This window comes from Ixodes scapularis, unplaced genomic scaffold (genome assembly GCF_016920785.2).
Source record: "Ixodes scapularis isolate PalLabHiFi unplaced genomic scaffold, ASM1692078v2 PGA_scaffold7__128_contigs__length_106722199, whole genome shotgun sequence".
Classification (NCBI taxonomy): Eukaryota; Metazoa; Arthropoda; class Arachnida; order Ixodida; family Ixodidae; genus Ixodes; species Ixodes scapularis.
The window spans coordinates 42,896,514-42,913,203 of record NW_024609882.1 but is presented as its reverse complement, the minus strand read 5'-3'; the positions used below and the strand labels follow the sequence as shown (position 1 = coordinate 42,913,203).

Genomic DNA, 16,690 nt, shown 5'->3' with positions numbered 1-16,690 from the left:
TTGTGGGGCGATAATTAGGTGCTCTAGATTCGCCACTCCCTACGTTGCTAAGCTGTCAGTGTCCGTAAAACAAAAGAACTATTCGCCTTCGAAAGAAAAAAAGAAAAAAAAAAAGAAAAAAAAGGCTCGAGGTATGGCTAAGCATTTCTTATGAGTTGTGAATCCGAAAGCATGCAAGCCGCTCGTCCGCTCCCTTTATCGTCTGCTGCGTACTAGCGCGCGCACATTTCGGGATCTCGGAGGCCATGGCGCAGCGGCCATTGGGAGCCCCGTCGACGCGTGCAAGCCAATGGAACCGAAGGCGCGCGAAAACATTCCTGCCGTTTTCGCGCTTCCAACTGATGACGTCAGCTCGCTCCATGAGACCCCCATTTAATGCTTTCGCATTAAAAACACGGAATGTTTGAGCCACGCCTTTGGGTCGTGATGCGAGGCAGATGCGAGAACCGAATCACCTTTCTTCGATGCTGCAACTTTCTTCGAATGTTCGCGAAAAAAGAAAAAAGAAAAGAAAAGGAGGCGGCAGAGCAGACGTCGCGTCGCTAGAGGAATATTCGTTGTCTATGTCCATTTGCACGTTGGTAAACATTGTAGCGAGTTTCCAAAGCGGCGACGGGTCGAGGCGAAGAACATATATACTCTTCCGCTGTCTTAATTGGCCGGCAATCCTTGGCGCAGGATCGAGGTCTCGTGTTCCGTCACGACATCGGAGGGAAGGCTATGCCACGACATCGATCTGGAAACGATTAAACGAGTCACGCGCGCGCGCCTCTTCCGTGGTTCGATCGCCGTAATAAACGGTAATCACCTTCGACGGCTGCAAACTGTGCGCGGTGTTGTGTACGAAACGGCGTCGGTCGTTCGGTGGTTGGCTATAGCTCGGGTTTGGAGGGAGGGACGGGCAATCTCTTATATACTTTGAAACAAACGGGAATGCAGAAATTATGACGCCATTTTACTTGTGTTTCAACTACATTGCAACAGAAACGCATTACTTTTTTGGCTTTCTATTCAGACCGAGCTCCTGCCCAAAAGCGTGCACCTTCGTTTGTTTGTTTCTTTCTTTATTCTAGATGTTTTTCCTTTGTTTGCTTTCATATTCTCTACTTGTTTTTCATGCATTAAAAAAACAAGATGTTTTACAAATAAATTTAACAACATAAAACTTTTTTTTTTAAGGCGGCGTTTGGTGTATGGCAGCTAACCTGAGATTTTCAACGTGAATCAAACAACCGCACGCCGACACGATCATGCATTCACCACTACGCGTAGTATAATAAAATAAATTACTCATTAACGCGTCGAGTGATGGTTAGGTTGGATATTTACATGTACGTTTCAAAAGGTCACGGAAATGGCGTAGTGGCGTCTGATTGGTGGAGTCAATGGCCTCCACCGATCAAACGCCATTACGCCACTTCCGGGCTTTTTAAAACGTACATGTAAATGTCAAGCCTAGCCATCCAGGTTATGATCCTCACGATCGTGCTTTCGAATACGCAGAAGTTTTAAACGAAAACCTCGCCTCAGCATATTTGTAATGATGTCGTGTGTCGTTTTGTATATATAACCTACTGTTCGCTCGCAACTTTCGAAACTATATCACGGTTAACAATTACAAGAAAAAAGACGTGTACCAAGAAACCTTCTCTTGGGATCCTTGCTACCAAGAAACTTCAGCACCTATTTTTTTCCCCACCCATATCCACGTACAACCAGAAACGCCTACTAACCTCAATCTCGGCAGAAAAAAAAAACAAAAAAAACGGTGCTTTATTTATACTCTTAGTGATTGAGAAAGGAAATAGGCGGTACCAAGATATATGTGCGTTCGGGAGAACTAGCGTTGCTTCGCCCCATCCTACATATTCGTCGTAACCACCCGGGTTGATTACCGAGAACCCATCGCGGAGGATTGCGACAACTCTGTCATTCCGTGAAATACGTGTGCTTTGTTTGTTTTGTGTGTGTTTGAGCGCTTGACGTTACGCATACCAACGCTGGAAAAACGCGTGGGTCGTAAAGATATTAGCTTCTAAGGCATTTAGGACTGTCATTGGTATAGGGAATTGCGTTTTTACGCAAGGCGCCATGCCTTCGCTCAGTGTCTATGTAAGCATGAGGAAACGAGACGACAACACTCTTGCAACGCTCTGTGTGTGTTTCTCTGTCTTGTTTTACAGTGCGTTACTTAACCAGCTATTAAAGCGGTAGCTTTACAGGGCCAACCAACCTCAGGGGTAAGAAAGAGGAGCAAAAGCAGGTGGTGTAGAAAGAGCGCGCAGAACGAGGAGTGGAAAGGGCAGGAAAGCATTGCTTTCCATCTCTTGATGACCCAAAACCGCTAAATAATGTTGAAAAAAATGGGGAGAAACGGCAACTGGTGCAGGGATTGAAACCTGTTCATCGTCGTGGAAGCCGTATGCGCTGCTGACTGAGCAACGGACCCAACAGGCAGGAAAGGGAGGAGCAGAAGCAGGTGGTGCGAGAAAGCGCGCGGAACGGAGTGGACAAGAGTGGAGCAGAAACAGGTGGTGTAGAAAGAGCGCACAAAACGAGGAGTGCACAAAGGGCAGGAATGCGCGATTCCCTTCCTTTGGTGACCCGAAAAATTCACCGCAAAGTCTTTGTACCCGGGTGGTGCTGAAGGAAAGCGCACGCGGCGGCACAAAGCGACAATGATGCGACGTAATTTGTTTCCATACAAAACCCTGGCCTAAGCACCACCTGAACTGAATGAACCACCCATTTCAGGCACTGAAAAACTAAGGGTCATCCTGACCTATGCACCACCCGAACTAAGAACACCACTCATCCTATTCGCAACTCCAGCCCTCCGCTCGCCCTCTCGCGGAAGAACGAAGAACCAGAGGAGCGGGGAAGGCGACAGAGACGGTGGCAGGGACTGTCAGCCTTGATGCTGCTGTTTCCGCATCATTCTGGTCGACATGTTCGTGCAGCATATATACAGATCTAACGGAAAAAGCGAGAGCGAGCGTTCAAATAGGAATTGTTGTTTTCCGCCTCGCAACTTTTATAAATCAGTATGCCCATTTTCTTAACTCACGTCAACATCTCCGTCACCTGTGATATGCTTCTGCCATGACTGTTTCGTATTTATAGCCAAATAAATTAATTTTAGCACACTGAACAGCGTCAGCGAGCAGGCGCACGGGAAATCCTAGAGAATCTATCCCCACCTCTTCCGCCATTTTGGGACCACTGCCCCGCCATCTACAGGGAGTTGGAGTTGCGAATAAAGCTACCGCGTTTAAACGTGTTCACGAAAATGACCAAACATGAAGCTATTTTTTTTAATTACTTTACCTGCTATTTTCTATTGGTAGTCGGACAGGCTGAAAATTTCCTAAGACGCTCCGCCATCAGCACGCGCTTCTTGACTTCCGAAGTACTTCGGCGGCGTTTGCGATGAAGTACAGAAAGCTCGCGCTGAAGACGGAGCAGCTACTGAATTCTTAACCTGTATGTGTCAATATAAAAATGGAGAAATTTATTTTTAAAAAAAATGTAAAGACACGTGTTACGTTTTGCGTGTGTCGTCCTGCGTCTAGCTTTTTACAGCGCGTTCCTTAACCAGCCAATGTTCATTACCAGATAGTTTTTTTATTACCACATTACCCTACTATATTACTGGTTTCGCGAAAATGAACCCCCTCCCCCCCCTCCCCCCCCCCCCCCCCTTTACACACACACCTACTGCAATAATTCCTCTGGCGCTGAGGGAGGACTGAAACAAATAAATAAATAAATGCGCTTTTTGTTACATCTCCTAATATAAGAATGCGACTTGAATAAGACAAGCATGATTGTGACCACATAGAAATATTTTGTAATGTGACAAAATTTAGCCGTAATCTCGAAGGCATATTACTTGCATAGTAATTTTTGAATATATGTGCGTCTTGTAGAGTCGCTATTTATTTGCCATGAGCTGTCTGTAGACAGGTGTAATAAAGGTTATTATTTGTGATGTCGAGTACCGCGTCGCCGAGTTTCCGAGATGCCCCTTCACGTTTCGACAGTTCATTTGGCGTCTTCTTTCCACGCAGCCCTCAGCTGATTCGAGCGAGCAACGGCAGCGACGATCCCTCGGAACAGACCTACCTCCCCAACAAGATTCGTCTGGTGCAACTCAAGCGTCGGGGCGCTGCTCCGCTGGGCTTCTCCATACGTGGAGGTGAGACATACCTCTGAAACCTAGTGTGCACTAGTCCGGAAATACACTATCCCAGACGACACTGTAGCGTCGTCTGGCACCTTTGTAAGTTATCCACGCTTCAAAAGCTATACACGACTGCAAGCACGGCGTATGGGACCCGCCATCTTGCTCTTGACGCGTGTGTATTTTTGATAACCAAGCTCTGCTAAGGAGTGCCCACGGTTGCCGGACCGTTGCAGCAGGTAAGCGTTATCCATCCACTATGGCCAGACTATAACTTTTGAAGCGTCGCTTCTTGCAAACGTGTAGAGCCAGACAAAAATGGCAGACCATGCACGATTCCATGTAAGTGCGACATCTAGGAGTGGCCATCTTGCTGCTGATGAAAGAATCGTCCGATAGCCGAGCATTGCTTGCTCCTGGTTGCCAGTCAGTGTGCTCAAACAGAACATTTTTTTTTTTACACACTGCTGTCAAAGTAATTTTTCAAGCGCGGTTGCTTACCAACGTTCGTAATCCAACACGAATACTATTCTACAATCCGGTAGGAAGATTAAGCCGGAGTCACGCTGCTTATGCATCATTCAATAGACAGCCTATATACAGATTCGAACGCGAGATCCGTGCTTTGAATGCTGCATGGCAATGTTCAAAACAGAAATTTGGCGAGCGGCGTTCGAACCACGGATATTTCGGTGACACATGCCTGTCAGATTGTTTTTTTTTTTCTTGTATGACCAATGGACTGTCGTACAATGAAGAAACGCGCCTCATTCAGTGTTTACAGACTGCCTCTTGTGATAGCGGTGTGATCCCGGTTTTAGTGGGTCGTGATCGCGTAGCGCTGTTGCATTTGGGTGGATTCTGAGCTCTCCGCAATGCGTAGTTTGCCTAAACTGGGTGGCAAAAAAAGGGTGGAGGCGCCCTTGAGTATCTGATACACTCGTACGCTTGTCCCGTCGAGGCCTTTCCCACACCACATAATCGTATCTATACGGTTTTCGACAAATTTCCTCTTCCAGGATCGGAGACTTCCTGGGTGAAAGTTTCCCGTAAAAAGTCCCGAAGAAGACGGGGTTCCGCGACGCACGGAAAAAGAAAACGAGACAGAGAGAGAAAGAGATGATCAGATTAGTCCGTGACCTTCCTCAAGGGCAGGATGACGGGGGAACGAGCCACTCCAGGCGCCACTTTTCTACCGGGTCTTAAAACGAGTTTGGGCGCGCTTTGTTTTATACACTTCAACTTCGTGATACACTGAGATAACGGACGTGGTTCGGCGTTTCAAACATCCTTCTGGCCGACCGGATCGAACTAAACGCGGCGCTGGAGGTCTCGGAATCGGCGCCCGATCCTACGTATGTATACACTTCACGGAAAGATAAGTCTTACTTTGGCCCGTTTCTGTAGATACGTATAGTTTCCGCATGGGTCGTTTCGTTCCCCGACTTTCTTTTGGTTCTCGCCCCCCTGTAGTTTGGTGAGGTGGAGCGAGGTAGGATATCTGGGTCGGGAGGCCTGCCAGATGGCGTGGAATGTGTCTTGAGTGCGGTTGTGTCTTCCTCGCAGGCCGTGAGCATGGCACCGGTGTGTTTGTGTCCCAAGTATCCGGTGGCTCGGAGGCGCACCACAGAGGACTCAGGGTGAGTGTTTTTTTTTCTTATTTTTTTTTCTTTCTTGTACGCTTTTGATTTCGTGAAAACATTATTGCTATCGTAAAGGGTATTCATTCCTCGGGCTATACCGTGTCAAGCGACGGGAAATGTAAATTCATCACCGCTGTCTTAGAAGACGTGTGCACCACGTGTGTCTGAATAATCACTGATGGTCCATGTGCTTGCATAATGCCGCGAGAGAGTCAAATAATTTTCCTCCCCTGCATAACGGTCGGAGCCACGCGCTAGCACTCTGCATCATCCGCCGTCAGACACCAAGTATTCAGCCGCATTATTACCTGCTCGCAGACCCGAATATGAGCGATTGTGGTCAGAGTCATAACGTGAGCTTCACACTTGCCTATATCTGTAGACATGTCGTCGTTGACATTATCCATTTGCAGTGTATTTACTCGTGAACTAGCTTTCGCGTCTTGCAAGCACGGCACTTCCCACGGATGTGCATGCCTATCTATAGAGCGCGTGCCTTCCTGAACTTTGTTTATTCCCATCTCTCCTATAGTTCATGCATCTATGGACGCAAAATAATCATAGAAATTGGGAAGTACCGACTCTACAAATCAAAAAGGCGCATTCTTGTCCCACTTGAGCGACAAACGGCAACGACTGACGCTGACCATTCCAACTTCAAGCATGTGCAGTATGCATGCGAAGGTATCGGTATCTCTTTGGCAGGTTTGCGATCTTTCGGTGCTCGTGAAGGCAGTAGGAGTGATTGCAAGGTTGCCGAGATACCTTCGTCTGCATGTTACACGTCCCTGAGGTTCGTCGGTGTCGGTCGTTGCTGCTTGTCGCTCGGGAGGACTAGCACTTCAGAGAATATAGTTATAGTCACAGACAGAATAAGAACGACAAGGAATTTTTTTTTTTTACGTTTTTAGCGAGAGTTACCTATCTTCAATAACTCTTTGGCCTATCGTGAGCTTCGAGCGTGCATGCACAGACAAAGCACAACGAAAGGCAACCACCGCGTTTTGGAGTTCGGGCGTTTAAAGGAGGCGCCCTGCAACCATTTTATACAGTTCGTGGGGAGTCCTTTGCTCGCTTTCCAAAGCAAAAAGCACTCGCGCTCTGGAGTGTAGATTTGTGAAAATATATATATATTTATATCTGATATTATTTTTTCCCTGTATCAAGTAAAAGGGTGGATAAAAAACAAAAAAAGTTGGACCTTGTATAGCTTCGTTTAGAGGAATATTTTTATTCCGGAAAAGGCAAAGTGACTATAAGAAATTTTTACATCCAAAGACGTCGAGTCTGCTGTTTGCTGAAAAGGTACGGCGAGTTAGTACAGTGCCTTTAAGTCTTTGTATCTTCTGATTTTCACCGTCACGCCGGAAGACGGATCTAAATTTACGCTTTCCGGCGTTAGACAACGAATCTCTCACGTAGGCACTAGGCACTTTGGGGCATTGTTAGTACCCGTCCTGTTATCATTCGCTTTGGTTTTTTATGTGTAGATATACTTTGATACACGCGGCTGGACACAAGTTACGCGCTAGACAAACGCGCGCAATCTTGCGTCAGGAACGCGGAAAGCTGTGGGAAAGCAGAGTAACGACGAACGAGCGAGTGTTGTAATTGAGTTGACGGAGTCCCGGCGTGGGATTACGGGAGTTCCCGTTACGCCCGGCACTCTCCAAGGCTGCCAACAAAACAAGAACAAAAGAAACTCAGTCCACAGTGCGTGCGGGGACTGTTATCAGAGTGTATCGTACAACTACCTGTCTTCAAAGCTCTTTTGTCCGGAGGTAATTTGGACATTAAGTAAACTATACGCGAGTGAGCTTGAGGGGTGAGAGGGTGGACGGAATGACGGGGAGAGACAGTGCTCGGGGTAATGACCCGCCGTTATCCGGAGGAGGCACCCAGCCAATCGTTGCTACCCGCGAAACCATTTCCTGGTGTCACTGCTGTTTTGAAAAGACAACCGTCGCGGGAGAAAGTATGTTGGTGGCTTAGGGCACCGCCCCCTGGTTAGTGCGTGCGCTAACCTCGCCACCGGAACTCTGTTTTGGCTAGGGATGCCGCGAACTTTTTTCGAATCGAAGTTTCGATGATCGAATCAAGCGGTTCGAAAGGTTCGAAAGATATCGATTTTTCGAATTGTCTATATCGTAAAATTCGACGGAAATCGAATTTTCGAACTTGTTAAGCTAAGAAGTTCGACGCTTTTCGAACCGTCGAACTTATTACGCTAAAAAATTCGATCTTTTTCGAACTTTCGAACTTATTGCGCTGCAAGGTTCGATGCTTGTCGAACTTTCGACCTTGACTGACCAAAAAATTCGATGAATTTCGAACTTTCGAACTTATTTATCAAGAAAATTCGAAAAGTTTCGAACTTTCGAATTCTGAAAAGTCAGAAGTTCGACGAACTTCGAACTTTTAGGGTAAAAGTTCGACGTTCGTCGAACTTCGAAAGACCGGCGGCCGGTTTCGTTTGATTTCAAGGAGTGGGGTACATTCGTAATTTTTTTTTCTCGAACTTTTACACGCGGTGCTGCGTTCCTTACGAAAGACAATGTCATTTATTTCAATGTTCTGGCATGCTTAGGTTTAAAGAAATAAATCCCCGAAGGGGCGAGGACGGACGACACGACGGGTTTTTGACGATTATCGTTTGTGCCAGATTTGAAGCACGCTGCAGCCGGAGCTATTTATGGTAGATATGTTATACTTTTTTAAGAATGATCTATGTATAGCTACAGGTAAGTGCCGTCTTAAGATGTGATTATTGTTATTCAACGTGAGTTTCGAAGAAATGTCCAAACATGTATCTGCATGCAATTATGACCTAAACTTGATATTTATTTTCGTCTAAGTTGTTTGAGGTATCGCATTTAAATTAGCACCACAGACAGTACATATCATTGCCATCTGCAGAATATAAAATAATATATTTATTGTTTTTTCACGTTAAGGAATAAATTAACTCATTGCAGAAGATTTCTAGTAGTGTTCAAGTTCAGCACGTCATTAAAAGAAAACTTTTTTTTTTTTCGCATCACGTTCCTGGGACGTGTTTCTTTTAGCCTGTACACATTTTGGTAAAAGAAACTTGTTTCGAAGTTCTGAACCTCTGAATATGCACGAATAGAACACCTCCGACGACTTCTTTATAGTTTTTTTTTTTTCTCCTGCTTTTTATTCCCGCATTTATTTTTTTTTTTTTTTCTTTTGTTACTATCGGCACAGGTGTTTAGGTCGAAAAGACAGCTTTGAACTTCCGAACCACTAAGCATGTGACGAGCAGTGCCTTCTGACAACGAGTTTCTAACAGTGACCATCTACGCAACCTTTTATGTAGTGAAGAGCGACAGTAGCTATACATATGCATAAATAATTTCAGATTAAAATAAGCTCGACCACGCCCTCTTTCCCCGTATTGTTTTCTTTAACAGTCCGAAATACCTGCAAGGAAAAAAAGGAAACTTAAGCCCCCCCCCCCCCCCCCCCCCCCCCCCCCCCCCGCTACCCTCTTTCCCCCCGTTTTTCCTCTTCCGACGCCACTTGTATGGTAGAACGCTCCTCGACCTCGAGTTGTGTCGGCTTTTGTGCTTTTTGCGAGGCGATTCCTCCGTCCCAGAAAATAAACCTCCAGGACAATTATAAACTTCACCGGATCGGATTACTACCAGCGTGCAAGGGGTGGCGAGCTAGTTTGCCAGGTCGCTTCAAGGTTTTTCTGAGCCTCAACCTCCTGCTCGCCCCTGGCCGTTTCGAACTGGATGAGTCTCGTAAAACAGTGTTTTCGTGCAATCACTACTGCGTGACAAAGACCCCCCCCCCCCCCGGGGGGGGCTGGCGGTCACAATTCTGCACTGGCAAATATTCTAGCACGTCCGGGACACTCGTCGTCTCATTTAATTGCCTTACCAACTTCGCAGAATCTAGGTATCACACCCTAACTTTTCTAAACTTGATTTTGTGAAAACAAGCGAGTCGTGAAAACGTTATTTGAAACTGAAACTGTAGAAAAACTTGAAAATCGGACTTCAAACTTTGAAAACTTGGATTAGAAAAAAATTCAAAATCTTCGAAGTTTTTTTTTTTTTTTTTTTGAATGTAGCGTTAAAAGAGAATCGAAACTTTCGAACTTTTCGAACTTTAAGCCAAAAGAAATTCGAATCTTCGAATTGTTCGAACTTCATGTCTATAAAAATTCGAAGCGTTCGAAGTTTTCGAATTTTTTTTTTACAAAGAATTTCGAAATCTTCGAATTTATCGAACCTGAAGTAAAAAAATATTCGAAATATTCGAATTCGAAATTTTAGAAACCGTGAAAGCTTCGAAATTTTCGAATTCGAAACTCCGCTGTGGACAAAAGTTGCGAATTTTTCGAAATCGAACCTCGGTCGGTACGAAAATATCGAAATTTTTCGAAATCGAACCTTAGTTCGCTTCGCAAATATCGAAACCTTTCGAAATCGAACCTAGGGTGGTTCGCGACATCCCTAGTTTTGGCGGCTTGCACTGTTTCGTTTTTGATTTTGGTGCTTATTTTATGTCGATTTATTTTCGCGCTCTGAGTGACCAACATGCGGGGATAGAAACCCAATATTAGCAGTGCCCTGCGACCGTTAAAGTTACGTCCTCTTTCAACGACGGCAGTCCATTCGTATATTTTATAATGTCATTCGTGCTCGTAGATATTTAGTAGAGGAGTCTTCATATCTTTATGTTTAAGTAAACTAAAAACTGTTCATTACTAATACAGGTGAGCATATTGTGTGTTATGCAAGTAGTAAATAGTGTGAACTCTGCACCAAAAACCAAATTAAGGCTTTATATTACCTAATCTCGAGCTTTCATACTGTGGCGCATAATACCGTCTGTCAAAATCATCGCTATCAAGGCTGGATCACATGTGCGAGACAGCAACCGAAGATCGCAGGATATTTTGAATACAGTATGCGAAAAGATTTAAAAGTAAACGTTTGACAGAGATCTGTCTGGTTGGTGTTCGAATTTTTTAATATTAGTATGCGAAAATCCTTCCATGTGTTCCTGCCTTCAGCAGTTCCCCAAAGCGCGCATGTATGAACCTAAGCTTGATCCTGAAATCCCGAGACGCTGAGGCCGCCGTAGACTTGGTTGGAAGTACGCGAAGCGTGTAGTTTGGTAGTGGCACTGTTCAAAGCCCTAAGTGTGTTATGCTTTCCTTTTTTATTATTAATTTTGTTCGTCTTATGGTTTTGACTTGTAGATGCTCTTCCGCGGAATCTTCGTAATTCGGCATTACCACGATCTAAAGTGTTGACTCTCTCTTGTCACGCGCGCGCTCGCATTTCCATCGCTGCCATCCCGACGGCGGCAATGCGTCGCTTTCGAAGATCGTTGACCGGGCGAAATTTTTTTCTTTCGTTTTGGGATTCTATTTTTTTTTTCTCTCTCAACTCAAGCTCCATTTTGAATATTTTTTTTTCTATCCTTCGTTCACGCAAACAATTTCACGCCGTTTCCGGCCTGATGGGGAACGCGCGATCGCTCCCTCCGCCGAACCACGCTCGCTCCGACGGCCGCAGCGCTAACGCGACGTCGAACTTTTATCTTTTTCGCGCGCACGCTTTAAAAAGAATAAAATAAAAAAAAAAACGCACAGAAAGAAGAGTGTGCGTAAACAAATAATAAGGCAGTAACAAAAGCCCGACCGGCCGCTTCCTGAACGAAGCCCATTCCGACACCAGGAAACGGGCGAGTTGGCGCACGGGCGAATGTCCCCTTCAGACGGGTTGTCCTCGGTCGTATATACGTATACACAGAGACCGGTCCAGCGGTGTAGGCGAGAAAATGAAAGCGTGGCCCATGCCACACGTGTGCTGTTTAACTGTCGTCGTTGTCGCCTGCCCTCCGACTACCCTCCATTCACCCCTGAGCTGACAGTGCGGCAAGAACCACGCGCTCGCCTAACCAATGAACCACCTCCCTTTCATCACCTGACCTCGGTTATCTGAGCGTGGGAGGGTGATCACGTGACGAAAGAAAGGCGTATGATTGGCCCAGCGAGCCCCTAGGTTCCACCGCATTGTCGGCTTAGGGATGGACGGAGTACTTCTGGTGCCTCGTGTGGCAGTTCGATGAACCGTTGTGACGGCGCACTGTCGGCGGACCTGTGGACTGTCCACACTCAAGCTCCCTTGGTTGGGGTCGCCGGTGATTGCCCGTTCAACTTGCCGGTGGACCGCTTCCTTTTGTTCTGGGGGGAAGGACCGTTTGTTTGAGGCGTGTTCGCGTCGCGGGCAAATGGTCCGGTGTCAGGAGTGTCGAGACAATTGTTGCGACGTCTTCCGGCAGCTCTTGACTTCTGGCGGGGACCGCCGCGGAACGTGCTGGCTGAGTAGAGATGTTAACGAGTCGATCCCTCGGTGTCCGTCTTGCGCAGGTGGCTACGCGCAATCCTTTTGGATGACTTGATCCCGTCCCCGTTGCTTATTGTGTATGGTATTGAAGCGATATCGCGCTTGCTCGCCTATAAATGCACCAGAAAAAAATGTTCTTCAAGAACATTCCAAATACCTACGCCTATCACACTGTTTCTACTCTTTTTGAAAGTAATTGTGTTCAAATATGAACAACAGAGTACCACACATTTTTCTCCCTCTGATTCCCCCGAGAGTTAATTGTGATGGTGTATTAAGTATGCTCCTGGAGGCGACTGTCGGGGTCCCCATGCGGTGTGCGCTTACTAGTGAAGGCGCTAGAGACAGTAAAAAGTCCCGTATATTAGTCGGTTCGAAAAAAAAAGTTGAACTTAATTCTCTGTTATATCAAAAATACATTGAATATGTTTGAATTAGACTGACTCAACGGAAACTCAAGCTAATTGATGAGAAGGAGGGATGTCGTAGGGACAGCCTACACAAAATGCGGCGTATTTTGTTTAATGATTGATCATCAACCTTCATAATTGCTGCATGAATAAGCGACGACCCCTTTGAGAATGCAGCATCTTATAAACATCGTCTTCGCTACGCAGCGAGGGGCCCAGCATAGCTGCATTTACAAGTAATGGTCTCCGTCTCTCCGGGTCAAATTTAGGTTGCTTGGTATTCCGCTGAACTGAATGGCCTGGCAGCTACCCTCCGCTAAGCTGAGAGTGCGGTGAGAGCCACGCACTCGCCAGGCCAATCAACCGCCTCCCATTTCACCACCTGACTGCGCTCTCTGCGCGTGGGTATTAGGCGGAAGCGTAATCAAGTGGGGAAAGATCAACGTATGACACGTACAACAGCCACATAGTCTCTCCCGCACTCTCAGCTTAGTACAGGTGAACGAGGCATATCGCTCGGTCGGGGACGGACGTGTTCGGAGAGGCCCGAAGACGTTCGTCGGCGTTTCGGGCCCCTTCGACGTGCCGCCAATTCGGTTCAACGGAAGGCAGAGACCGGGATCAGGTTCTGCCGGATTCTGATGACGCCGCTTCGCGATGCGCGCATCAGGAAGTGAACGGTGCTCAGGGGTCGGAGGCTGTGGCAAACAAACGTTGCGCAACCCATGTTGTGCGTCCCCCTCCTTCCGCTGCCGACGAAATGCGAAAGTGATCGACGAGCTGAGCTACCCCCGATCTTTTGGGCTTGTGCTTCCTTGCTGTATGCCCCAGCTTCGTTTCGGCTTGCGATGGACCGCAGAGAGCGCTACGGGCCATAAAATGGTGCTTGTGTATGCTATGTTTCGACGGCTGGAAGTTAGTCAGCCCTAATGGGCGTCTGAGTCGGCTTGCCTGATTCATCGTCTTTGCTTAGAGGTTGTGAAGAAAGCCTGCCAAGCCTGCGGGACGCGCGACCGCTTGAGGCTCGACTTCAAGTGCAATTCCGCTCGTACGCTTTCAAATTTCCCACACTCTTTGCCAAAACGCCGATTCTAGCAAGCCGGCTTATGTGTCTCCTCTGTAGACGTCAAATTTAGCCCCTGCAATACAACTGCTACCGATTCTTTTATTATTATTTTTTTATTCAACGTGCATTTCGCAGTAGTGATTCACGACCGCACTCCATTACGATGCTTCATCCAGATTGAAACGGGTAAATTTGAGGGCTGAACCCAGGATCCTTGGGTTCTGCACCGTGAGCTTTCGCTATAAGTCATCGAAGCCAATCTAATATCGTGTCATGAGTGTCTCGTGGCCCTCAGGAGGCCAGACAGCGACCCGCGGGGCTCGTAATCACGTGGTATATGTTCACAGCGCTGGATTGGCTATACCGTCCACTGCGGTCTATCGATAAGGTGAAACGGTGTGTACAACTGCGGGGGCGTTCTGGTTCGGAGGAAGGGAGACGGAGTACATGGCTGTCTTCGTCGTCCGATCCTTTCTCTGCCGCGCGCGAGCATCGGCTTCCCGACCGGCCCCGCCGGTGCTGATCGGCCTGATGTAGGTTTAATGGATTTGTTGCGCTCTTTTGTTCTCCGCGCCGAGGAAGACAAGCGGAGTCTTCCCTTTCGACGGAGTCGCGTCCCCGTTTGTCCCGACAGCCAGGTCTCGCTGGGCTGACTTCTTAATAATTGCGCGAGGATTACTAAAGAATACTCTTTTTCATGGCCGGTTTTCTGGACCCCGATTTGCTCCGCTGTTCCGTAAAGCGTGTCAGGCTGGACCTATCGAGCTTTTAAAGATCGGATAGCACGTGCATCATGCAGTAGTGACACACGACCGCACGCCCGTGAGGATGCTCGTCCAGATCGAAACGGGCAGGGGCATGGGGATAGAACCCAGGGTCCCTGGAGTCCGCAGTACGAGCCTTCGATCGACGTGCCGCGAGCTGTGGTGAGTTAACACACTCGACCACTTATTCTTTTTTTTTTTTTTTGCTCGGCTACCGATTCCTCTGCATGCGCAGCTTGCATCTGACGTCATTCGCGGCCATGTCAGTACTGCATGCGCCGCGAGCGTTCGGTTCCCCGTGTATAGTTTCACATAGCAGAATTTGCAGTTCGAAGAAACCAGTAAGTCGAAATACCCGCCAGTGCCCAGCTATGGCGACGCTCGCAAGCAATGTATAGATTCTGCGAAATGTATAATTCGAAGCCAAATCATGAGTGTCGTCGTTCACCCCTACGACACTCCATGAGCGGTCATAAGCATCGCGACCCACTAAACTAGCCCAGCTGACCGCATGCCCCGTTATAATAGGTCACAATGCCTTTGACTGTATCTCTGAACTTCGCAGGATCGCTTATGGGCTACCCATTTCGTTTTCTGTGGGACGGGAACTCGCAGCGAGCAGCGAGCAGACTTGAAATCGCAACCTCGAGTGGCGAGATGGCCGCGAATGATAAGACGGCGAGTCTACACGATACCGTCTCTGCTCCGTTCCAGCCTTAGGATGGGCCGCAGCGAACGCCACGAGCCACCACAGCCAATCCAGCGTTTCGGACGTATCACGTGATAACGCGCTCCGCGCCCCTCCCGAAGGTCAGGTGACACTCACAGGAAACCGGATTGGCTACGACTTCTCGTAGCGTCAGCTGCGGTCCATCGTAGGGTGAAACAATTTAGGTATAATTACTGGCCTGGCTCGCGGATTCGACGATGGAAATCGCGTGCCACTGTCGTACTTTGTTTCACTCGAAACTGGAGCGCAGCGAACGGATCCCAGCAAATCCAGAGCTAAGAGAGTGTCACGCCGCACTCCGGACGGGCACTCTCATAGCGCTAAGTCACGTGATACCTTTCACGGCGCTCGATTGGCTGGGATAAGTTATTCTGATTGGGAATGGTGCTCTACCCTGCGTCACTTTGACTCGAAACACGATGCAGCGCAGTTTGGAATGCGGCATGGAACGGTACTTTTGTGAGGGGGCAGTGCGTCTTATACTTTATTCTTTTTGTAGATGGAATTTCTGTCTTCATGCTACCTTTTTTCAACGTGCTCTGATCCTCACTGTTGTGCGGAGCTAGACGACGTTGCAAGGTCATTTTGAATCATGGAGGTAGGAAGCTTCTGGAGGTGAAATCCTACCTCCTTGCTTTGAGTAGTTCACAGGTGGGCTATGGTGCCTGGAACTCGCCTCTGACTTGTGTTTACCGCGTCCAAAAAAGTGGTCCCTCGATTTCCGCCTCATGACGTCATACAAGAGTCATGCTCTCGCCGGTCGCGATCCTGGCGGTGTCCCAGCGGCGGTGCTGGATGCGGTAGACGCCTGCTCTGCTGCAAGTTGCTCAGCTCCAGCTCGACAGTCCGCGGAAGCTTTAGTAGCTCCAGGACTTGGGACCCTGTGACGACGGCGACAACGTTCGCTCGTACTTTGTTTTTACCGGGACTTTTAGTATCAACCGGCAGGTTCGCTGCATCCGACATGACACGCCAGCTTCTGTGACTTGATCTGTTAAAAGTATGGTCAAAGTGCAGGCGAGTTGGTGCGTATTAATCGTGATAGCTAAACCCCGAGACTGGAAAGGAAACTTGAAGACAAAGCAAACTAAGTGGCGACAAAGATTTCTTGCCAGTTCTGGACCACTTTTGATGCATGAGAGGGAAGGAGCTAAGCACGCGGCGAAGACGGGTTAGGCCCTCAAGCAATGGCACTCATATCACACTCTACCACTACGGATGCCTCCACGGATGCCTCCAGATACGCGTAACAGTGTGAGCCATGCAATTTCATCCTCAAGTGCCGTCGCGCGAAATATTTTCTCACAATTCGCCACATCCCCTGGTATGCCTAAACGTGTCGTTCACGAAGTGGTCACTGATACAACAGCCCTGAAATGGGAGACGTCTGCTTCTGGTGCTGTATATAGTCACTGAGCGGATGAGGACGGCAGGGCGTCACTTTCTGATGACCAGCTTGCAGCATACGCTAATTGCCTTCCATCGTGCTTTTGCTGCGAATG

The 16,690-nt window shown here is 47.7% G+C and overlaps 1 protein-coding gene across 1 annotated transcript in view; it reads left to right on the top strand.

Annotated features, from left to right (window-relative positions):
• Positions 1–16,690, top strand: part of LOC8024951 (whirlin) — a 65,884-nt gene that overhangs the window by 11,223 nt on the left and 37,971 nt on the right. Inside the window, exons 4-5 of the mRNA XM_042286214.1 lie at positions 4,071–4,198; positions 5,750–5,823. Coding sequence (XP_042142148.1) covers positions 4,071–4,198; positions 5,750–5,823 — 202 coding nt within the window. The remainder of the gene's footprint in view (positions 1–4,070; positions 4,199–5,749; positions 5,824–16,690) is intronic.